The sequence below is a fragment of the Terrapene carolina genome, unplaced genomic scaffold (genome assembly GCF_002925995.2).
Source record: "Terrapene carolina triunguis isolate 2854851 unplaced genomic scaffold, T_m_triunguis-2.0 Scaffold33, whole genome shotgun sequence".
In the NCBI taxonomy this organism is placed as follows: Eukaryota; Metazoa; Chordata; order Testudines; family Emydidae; genus Terrapene; species Terrapene triunguis.
In genome coordinates this window covers 1,619,911-1,630,578 of record NW_020664384.1, presented here as the reverse complement: position 1 = coordinate 1,630,578, position 10,668 = coordinate 1,619,911, and the positions used below count along the sequence as shown (strand labels likewise).

The following is a 10,668-nucleotide window of genomic DNA, read 5'->3' as shown; positions in this document are numbered from 1 at the left end:
TCAGGCATGATCTTCCATCTGGCGCACTGTCCTTCTGGCATTGCTCTCCTCACGGAGATGGGGGAAAGAGGCCAGTCCTGCTTCAGGGAGGGGGCTGAGATTGCCTAGCCTGGGTTGAGTGGGAGACTGCCCTTTGCCCACAGAGCTAGCCAAGTTCCCCAGTGACTGATTTAGCATGAAGTCTAAAGTGCTAATTCAGCAGAACATTTAAGTACATGCTTAACTTTAAACATGTGGGTGAATCCATTCCTATTCAGTAAAGCACTTAAGAATGTGCTTAAGTGCTTTGCTGAATCAGGGCTTAAATCGACTAATCCTTTAGCAATAGAAGGTAACATTTAAATAGTACTTTTCATTTGTAGATCCGCAGAGGTGGTATCTTCATGTCTAGGTGGAAGCACACTGGTGGAGTAGTGGCAAGAAATTTGTCCTGCCAGTGCCTCAGCTTTACTTTTTCTATGGGTGAATGGAGGTCTACAGAACTCTCAATCTGCCACCTTTGAGAAGCACTAAAGTAAAGTTCATGATATCGACAAAGCAACATCAGACTGTTTCCCAGCTTCTTGTAATTTTGTGTTTGCTTTGCTGTCATTTGAGAGCAGGAGTTAAAGAAGAATTGCCTAATTTCCAGATGTAAAGGAAAATATAGGGAGGTAGGGGAAATGACACAAGTCATAGTTTAAGGTAAAAGATCAAGTGATCTGAGAAAAACTGTCTGAAGAAAACCTGTTTTCTAGGTTATTTTCTCTCAGATGAGGAGTTTCAAAGAATGTGGTATGTTACTTGTTGAGAGAAAACTGGAACTTACCTTTAGAGGACCTGGGGAGTTTGTTCTGATCACATTCTAGAAAGTGAATATATGTCTTTGTAAGTGTTGTAAAAGTTATGGAATGACTGAAGGTAAAGATGGCCCACTCACCACTTATGTGGAAAAAAGGGATCTCAGCAATAGATTCATGCAGGTTTAGGGAAGAGCTCATTGTAAGGATTGGGCACTTAGGCAAGGCAGACTATGAAGTGGTTTTCAGTGGATTCTCCTTCTATTGTAGCCTAGAGACCAGATCTTGGGTTGATGTAAATAAGCCAAGTTCCATTGACTTCAGTTGAGCTAGGCCAAATTACACCAGCTGAGTATCTGGCCCCATATTTTACATTAATAGTGAAGCATTGTCCTTACCAACCCTCTCAAGCTGTGGTTTTCTTTCACCTCTGTAGGTTTTAGTTAATCCTTCTGAGTTATTGCTCGCATTGTGTAGTGCCCAAAGGGCCTCCTCATTCACTGTGATTGGAAATAATATTTTTGAGTCATGAGTGGCATAACCATAATAATTTAAATTTACATAATGACTTTCATTCTCAAACACTGTATAAATATTGACTATTTAATTGTTACCACAGATCGATGAGGCAGGTAAGTATTATTCATCTATTTATTGACACCAATACCTTCTATTATCACCTTCCTGAATCTGAGTTTCCCAAATCCTTCTAAGGACTATTTCCACTGTACCAGTTATATGTGGATATTTTAATAGATATCTGTAGTTTTCTGATTTTCCTTTAGTAAAATATTATAGTTAATATTAATCTTTCTTTTGGATTATATGTAATACAAAGGTTTTGACCATTTAATTTCTCTGTGCCTCAGTTCCCCATTTGTAAAATAAAATAACAACAACAATAATAATAATACTTTATTTCTTTTACCCTTGTGTGTACATTGCAAAGTCTTAAAGGCATGGACAGTTTTACAATGTGGATGTAGATCATATTGGGGCCCTGATCTTGGTTGAGGCCTCTAGGCATTACTGCAACACAAATACATGCATTGATAAATAAACACATTTGTAAAATAAAATAACACAATAATAGTGACCACTTGCTGTCATTAAAGACTCCCGTCATACTTCTTTTCTCAAGATTTCTTGTGCAGACCCTGATTTCCAGAGCAAATTCCTATTTGGATAAATACATTCCATCTACCTTAATTCCGTGTGCAGTTTCAAGGGATTAAGGCATTTTTCTTTGCTTCCTGTCCCAAACTGTCATGTACTGTTACTCTGTGCTCTTAAATACATGTCCTGTTTCATTCCATGGTTGAATACAGTTCAGTGGTGGTTGAAAGATTCCGGTATATCTAGTTAGTAAAGCATTCAGGGATCCTTTAGGATGAAAGATGCTATAGAAATATAAAATGCTATTAATTATTATTATTCTAATACATGGCCACTAGCACTTTATGAACTATCCCAATCCATAAAAATATTGCTGTGGTTTAACAAAAGGTCTTGGGAATATTAGCTTTAAATTGGAAGGATGTATTTTGACAACAGAACACTGTTACTATCGACTTACTTGCATTATGAAGCATTATCATCTTTGCATTTTGGCATTATTGAGAATCTGGCCTCCAAATTTGCTAAAATTGCTAAACATTCCCCATTACGCTTTCAAACTAATCAACATTAAAAGAGTAAATCCTTTAATTTTTCATTAAGAAAAGTTTATATTACCACTAATGAGCTATTCATTGGAGTGCGTTATTTAAGTAATGATAGTCAAGTACATTTAACTTCCTATGGCTTTGCCTTGACCTTTTAACTCCTCTAACTGATCATTACCTAACTGTAAAATCCCCCAAATGGGTCATTAATGCTTAAATAGATTTCTCTTGCTATTGCTAGAATATACTCTGGGAGCAGAATGGTGTCTAAAGAGATACTTGTTTGTGAGTGCCTTACTCTGTATGAAGATAAAGAAATACCAAATAAAAATGAAGTTAGTGCAATGAATAATGATTTGCTATACTTACTAATAAAGGACTGAGGACGACCACAAAGGACGACTCATCAGTCTTGGGTGTCAGAGCACATGCAGCTCTCATCAGCAGTATCATGTAGATTCTAATACACAGCATCAACCATGTCTCAGGTAACCTCTAAGTGGATGTGCTAAACTACAGAACCAAGTGAGTAGCTCATGGGAGCAGCTACTATAATTTTGGCATAGGAAACCTTGCCCTCCATAGCTAAGTCAGCACAGAAGTCATGAGTTAAAGTGGAGCTAGTGGAGGCTGCAATGAGAATTGGAGCATGGAGACACAACATATGATTCACCAAGGCAAGCAGTGAAGGCAGGACGGTCAATGCCAACCCAAATTAGTGGCATCGTCCACTGCCAGGTTAAGAGGTTAATAGACAGACCAATTATTCATTATCTGCCATAAACTGTATTCTAATATTCTTTCTCTCATTAGAACACACTGTAGGACCTTGGACTGAGGGATGTGAAAGTAGCCGTGACTACATGCAAGCCATCTTTACTTTAATCCATTCATTTGCAAGTTAGTCAGATCATGGTGAATAAATGACTCCTGACCAGCAATAGAATCATAGAATCATAGAATATCAGGGTTGGAAGGGACCTCAGCAGGTCATCTAGTCCAACCCCCTGCTCAAAGCAGGACCAATCCCCAGACAGATTTTTACCCCAGTTCCCTAAATACTTAAGGGCTTTGAGCAGTGAAGGTGTCAAAAGGCACATTTCCATTTTAATACCAGTTCTTCATTTCAGATGTTATATTAGGTTTTAGCTGTTGTCATTGTCTTTTTGCAGAAAAAATCAGTTAATTTAAAAAGACTTTTTTTAAAATATTCATGCAAAGAAAATAAAGCTTGAGGTATAAACAAGATACACAGTGGAAAAAACGATAATGGTATGTAGCACTGATCAAACTAAGATCTTTAATAAGTGCTACACAGCCAGAAGTTCTGAATTCAATTAAATTTAACTCTGTGCCTATTTAAGATGGTGAAACTCTTCTTTCTTGTTATGCAGCAACTGTTTCTTTGCCATGTTGCTTACATTTAATAAACCCTTCAAACTTTCTTTCATCTGCTTATATTGTACATGCACCTCAGCTTGCTTTAAGAAGGCCATTTAACCTCTTCTCAAATACTCCAAAAGTACTCAATTGTATACAGATACATCATCATCTGCTTTGATAGGGCTTGATGTATACTCCTTCAGTGATAAAATTCCAGCTGACTTGCAGGAAAGGAGCAGTCTTATGCTTCATTCTGCAATCAGCCAGGGCAAGAGATAATGTAAATCAGTTATGAGACATTGAATTATCCTCTGATATGGCCCAAACGTTTTCTGAGAAAATTAATGTATGAAGTGTGCACCCCAAGGCTCTCGCTTACTGGGGACCCATCAAACAAAAGGATCTGTTTATTTCTGTGAGATGCTAAAATGAATTTCTAAGACTGTCCTCCTAAATCTGGGGCGGGCAAACTTTTTGGCCTGAGGGCTGCATCGGGTTTCCAAAATTTGTATAGAGGTCCAGTTAGGGGAGGCTGTGCCTCCCCAAACAGCCAGGCATGGCCCAGCCCCTGCCCCCATCCGACCCCTCCTGTTTCTCGTCCCCTGACAGCCCCCTGGGACTCCTGCCCCATCCAACCCACCCTGTTCCCTGCCCCTGACTGCTCCCTGCCACCCCATCCAACCTCTGCTCTCATTCCTGACGGCCCCCCCGGAACCCCTGCCCCATCCAACCACCCCTTCTCCCTGTCCCGATTGCCCCCAGAACCCCTGCCCCTGACTGCCCCCTGCCGCCCCATCCAAATTCCCCCCTCCTTCGTGACTGCTCCCTGGGAAGCCCTGCACCTATTCAAGGCCCCTATTCTCCTCCCTCTGACCGCCCCGATCCCTATCCACACTCCCGCCCCCTGACCACCACCCTGAACTCCCCTGTCCTCTATCCAACCCCCACTGCTCCCTTACCGCGCTGCCTGGAGCACCGGTGGCTGGCGGCGCTACAGCTGCGCTGCCCAGAGACCAGGACAAGCAGCCGTGCCACCTGGCTGGAGCCAGCACAGAGCACCGGGTCAGGCCGCGGCTCTGCAGCTGCGCTGCCCCAGGAGCTTGCAGCCCCGGCTCCCAGAGCATTGCGCCCGCAGCAGGGCGAGCTGAGGCTGTGGGGGAGGGGGAACAGCAGGGGAGGGGCTAGCCTCCCGGTGCAGGAGCTCAGGGCCGGGCAGGAGGGTCCCGCGGGCCGGATGTGGCCTGCAGGCCATAGTTTGCCCACCTCTGTCCTAAATACATGAGCTACTTATGCAATCTATACACCTTATCCACCAGGACAATCTTTACAACATGATACCATCAGTGACATGTGCAATCTCAAAGCTGCGACTTAAACTGTGGGTCTCTTGACCAATGATTTCTCACTAATTACCAGAAATGCCTCTTCCCATAAGAGATGTGCTTTATTATTTGTTCTGACTAATGATACTATAAGATAGATCTTTATGATGAGGGAAGATTTATGATTCAGGAGACATTTAGATTCCCCTTTTCTGTTCAGGAAACTGTAAGAGGTTAAATGTACAATGTAGCATGAGCTCATCAAATAAAAATGGAATGGTAAAACTGCTCCCCGAGATGTATTTGTCTATGCATGTACATTGTTACAGAACAGAAAAATCCAGACATGAGGGAAGGAAAAGTACTCATTTCATTCGTACCTTCCTCTCCCATGGGCAATTATTTTGGCATAAAAAGCATCATCAGGTGTGATCAGCTGTAAAAAGGCATGGGTTACTAATGTGGCATTGCTATGGGAGAGGAAGGACTTCATGGAGAGAATATGATGCTTGCTCTGTTATGCAGGTTGACCACTAGCTAAGACTGGTATATTGGCAGACATGCCATTATCCTAACAGATGGTCATGAGTAGGGGAAGCCAAAATATTATAATCAGGAATCCTACTGTCAAGTATATTTTAGGCTCTATCTAGGAACAGCTGCCTGTCCCTTCTGAGCAGCCATATTAATGGCTAATGTGACACACCATTATTACTCCAGCCGAGAGCTGGATTAACTTTAAAAATCAGATAATTTTGGATTAGACTGCACAGCACCAAAAGGAATAATAATAAAATCTCCATTCTTTGTTGAAGGCGCTATGAAACTCACTACAACCAAGTTCTGCGGGATAGTTCAATTTCCTCTGAATAGATTACAAAATTTAAGTAGTACACAATGCTCGGTTTGGCCAAAGGCCACGTAACAGCCCTTCGAAACACATTCTTTTATGCCTTCAGGTAGACTTTTCAGGAAGGTAAAACTGCCCAAACTGGAAGGGACAAATACTACTCCAAAATACTAGCAAAGACAGTTATTAAGGCCTTGATTCAATAAGGTATTTAAGCTTGCGAATACCTGTAAGCATGTGAGTACTCCCACTGAAGTCTATGAGATCATTCATGTGCTTAACGCTACACTAGCGCCCAGAACCTTACCGGATCAGGGCCTAAACACCTAAAGTGTTCCTCATTTGGGACCTAATTCAAATCCCAATAATGTCAATGTCTTTCTAGTGACTTCAATAGGCTTTGGTTCAGGTCCTCGGTGAATCACCTTTCTTTTTAATTTGTAATACATTGAATGCCCATGAAAGTTTCCAGCTGAGGGCTATGTGCTAGTTTTTAAATAAACACATTCTGAGCCTTAAGAATCATGATTAACCTGGAGTTTATATGCATAAAAAAGGCTGTTTCCGCAGCTTTGTGAATTCTGGTCACCATAACTTCTTGATATGCTACATCATTTTTCCTCTTCTACTTTTTACATAAGTTGTGGAGCATACAAATAATGAAGGAAGCCATAAAAAGCCCATACAACAGCTGTAAATGTTACACAACAGTAAATTCAAATAGAAAAATCCATGTTTGTGTTTTTGTTCCAACAACTCTCTAATGAAGGACATTCACCAACAATGCCTGCAAAGTGATTCTGAAAGAGAAGAGATCAGGACAGAACTGCATATACCCCTAATTTGTGTGCGCAGTTCTTAAACAGGATGGTAAATCCAACTCTGATCTCCCTTTCAATCTATGGAGCCCAATCACTTTTAAATAACCAAGACGACTCATTCCCCTATCTTCCCTGTTGACAGCAACATTTACAGTCCCTCTGCATGCATCTTCCTTTATGTTGACTATTAGCTTGTCAGAACAAATGTTCAATTACAATTACTACTGATCTTCATACAATTTAATCAACAATCAAACTTCAGGAAAAATATATGAAGCCTTAATAACCTTGGGTTTTTTCCCTCCAAAACTATTTCAGGATTTTGCTGAATCTATATTTACTTTCAAAATTAAAGTATTATCTAGTGACCTAAAAAATCTGTATACAGTATTTAAATCCATATAAAAAGATTTGTCTATAATTTATAGTGAAAGCTACATACAAAAACGTTCTGTATACTTAGATTATAGGCTATAAACCAGACTTAATCTCCTTAAAAGTAGGCACTTAAAATACCCTGTGTTTTGGTCAAAAGTAGTTACAGTAGTCAAATTTTGGCTACTGAAAGACTAATAAAATTCTTGTTTGCAATATACCTATCAGATCCTAAATACTGCTATGCTGAACAAGTCATCTGGGATTCCTATTTTGGAATGGAAGTCAATAAGTAGCTTCCGTCTTTCTTGTTCTTCCTTATCTGCACCACTTCAAGGAAAGATATGATACAGGTTTGTAGACAACAATTGGAATTTTCCTCCCAGAATAGACCCCAACTGCTGTATCTCATGCTCTGAAGAGGAAGCTTATTAACCATTTTTATCATACATTGCTTTAAATGGAAAAATAATATTCCAGTTCACTTTAACAGGTTGCTAAAGAAAGCCAGCAGAATTTTGGATGATGCTAACCACTGTTGAGTAGGCCCTAAGTCCTAGTAGCTGTTTCTTTTATTGTGCTTTAGTTTATTTGTGAATTACAGTGATCTGGGATGGACTATACTTTTCTTCATCCTTTAGAAGTCATCCTGAGCCACAGCAACTATCTTCCGTTACACTAACACCAGGCAGCATATGTGGATGTAGGCCCCATCCTTTTTGCTCCTGAGCCAACAATATCTGTCCATAATGTGCTGGCTGATTCAACAGGCACTTTATGTCTCTTTAAAGCGCATTAATTATTTCCCTGAATATCCAGGGTAAGGAGGAGGAGGCGGATACTGTACTGAAGTCTGTGGAGTTGGAGTGTAAGGTGGAGGTAGGTCTGCTGCGTATTCCATCTCATATTCATAACTATAAGGTGGAGGAGCCACTGAAAGTGAAAGAAGCAGAATTAGTTTGAAAAGTATAATTTAACCATATCAATATTATTTAGGTGGGGAAGGTTTCCAGTAGCAAATAGCTCTACGCATTGTGGGACAAAGCCTGAGGTCTTCTCTGAGGTTCCCGGCCAATGGGAGCTGGGGGGGTGGTGCCTGTGGGTGAGAGACGCGCAGAGCTGCATGCGCACCTCCGCCTAGGAGCCAGACCTGCTGCTGACTGTTTCCAGGACGCTGATGGGGAGCCACCTTAAGTAAGCCCCAATCCCCTGCCCCAGCCCTGAGTGCCCCCAAATCCGGAGTCCCTTCCTGCACCCCAAACTCCTTATCCCTGGCCCCACCCCAGAGCCTGCACCCCCAGCCCAGAGCCCTGACCCCCTCCTGCACCCCAACCCCCTGCCCCAGCCCTGAGCCCCCCCAAACCCAGAGCCCCCTCCTGCAGCCCAATCCCCTCATTCCCAGCCCCACCTCACAGCCCTCATCCCAACCCTCTGCCCCAGCCCTGAGCCCCTCCCACACCCCTCATCCCCAACTCTGTTGGGTCGCGGGCATCAACAATTTTCTTCAACTGGGTTGCCAGAAAAAAAGTTTGAAAACTACTGCCCTAGTGTGTGGTTCTTCACAGCCCCATGTCTCATCATGGAGATGTCCCACCTCCCCAACTTGAGGCTACATTGATAAGAGGTTGGACTGCCTGATGATAGTGAGAGGATGTGAACCCAGGCTGTGTGCACTGCAGAGGAAAATCAGATCCTAGTGCAAAGGAGAGATAATGGCACTTCCCCAAAATCTACTCAGAGCTGAAGTTGAGGCAGAAGGAAAAGATTTCCATAGCTTGCCACCTATCTCAAAGACAGCTCCTAGCTAGGGTGGGAGAAATAGTCTCTCAGAGTCTGCGCCATCCTCCAAAAACTGATTCTGCTGAAGCACAGAGCCTCCCCCTGGAAGGATATTCATACCAGGGACAGGGAAAATGGAGAACTAAAATGTCTCCTGCTGGAGATGAATGGATAAGGATGAAACACAGTGAGAAAAGATGTCTAGAGACCTCCATTTTGTTTTTGCATACTAACTTTGCTCTTTAGCAATTCATGATTGAGAATCGTAATGAGTCCTATAGTATAGTACTCTTTATTACTCAACTCTCTATGTTATGCAAAGCAATGTTTCTATAATGAGGATGATTACAGCTAAGTTTCGTGCAGCTGGAAAGTATGGGAGTGAGGGGGAAAGATAGATACATTGAGTATATGACACTGCAATATGGACACATGCACAAATACTAACTACGTAGTGAAACGGGGAGATTGTCAGGCAAAAATAGTATAGTCTGGAGTGGCATTATCTTTGCTGCTGAACCCAAGTATGGTACAGAATCCCATTTCTAAGGCAAGGGGAATTCCTGTAGTGCAGCATGACTGATTTTATTGTTCGTAAAATATATAAACACAAAACCCTTATTAGGGTAATTTCAATAAAGTTGCCAAAATTAGAGCATAAAATAAGATACTAGCCCAGGTCATACAACTGATATTTTTTTTTTAGGCTCTAAGCTCTTTGGTGCAGGGATTGCCTCTTAGCATGTGAATACAAACATTTAATAATATTTAAAAAGCGCTTGTTCATTTTCCACAGACAGCTCTTCGCAATAAGGACTTAATCCTGCAAAGTGTTAAGAGCCCTCTACTCCCACCCCTGGAATTTGCAGGAGGCACATAAGATGTTCCAGGAATGGGCCCTTCAATGTACTTTATGTGATTTTACTGTTTCCATGCCAGAAGGAGTATTTTTATCTTGAAAAGATTTTGTTTACAGGACTTGGCCAATCTCCTACTTACACATCAGCTTTTTTTTTTAAAAAAGACCTATCCTTAAAAAATTCACCAAAGCAATTTCCCTAATTTGATATCTGGAAAATCAACTGCATGGTACTTTCACATTCTCCTGAGTCAATATAACAAGATCTCCCTCTCTCTGTCTCTGTCATGGCTTCTTGTGCTGTTTTTCAGCCTTATTGTATCACAGGTATCCATTTCTGATATTGGAACATAACCACCAACCCCGTTTATAGGGGTATCAAATGCCCTGGCTTCACTTTGACATGAAACCAACATGATAGACAACTGATTGCCTTGCATGCCCTGCCATCATGATCATTATTCCTTAAGTAACACAAAGCCATTAAGAAAGGGCTGGATGGTGGAAAACTAGAATATATTTAGTTTAGTAGCATTTGTATTTTCCATAGCAAACCATGCACAGTATTTTAGGGATTGACTACGTAGCCTGTAACTTGGAAATGAAGTGTATATTTTAATATTAATGTTCATGTGTTTGAAATAAAATTTATTATTCTTTACTAAGCATTCAAAAGAGTTCTAGGTGCTTCAGAGAAGCAAGAGGAGACACAATTTCTGCTCCAAGGAGCCTACAAGAGAAGGTCTGGGGAATGAACTTTGTGGGGTGTATGGCTCAGCAAAACGTTCAGAGGGGGATGTGGATCAGCAAAATATGCCCTCTGATATGACCCGGGT

At 41.5% G+C, this 10,668-nt stretch overlaps 1 protein-coding gene across 1 annotated transcript in view; it reads right to left on the bottom strand.

Moving 5' to 3' along the window:
* Positions 1-7,993: 7,993 nt before the first annotated feature.
* Positions 7,994-10,668, bottom strand: part of LOC112124778 (cysteine and tyrosine-rich protein 1) — a 70,347-nt gene continuing 67,672 nt past the window's right edge. Inside the window, exon 4 of the mRNA XM_026652406.1 lies at positions 7,994-8,127. Within this exon, the coding sequence (XP_026508191.1) occupies positions 7,994-8,127 (134 nt within the window). The remainder of the gene's footprint in view (positions 8,128-10,668) is intronic.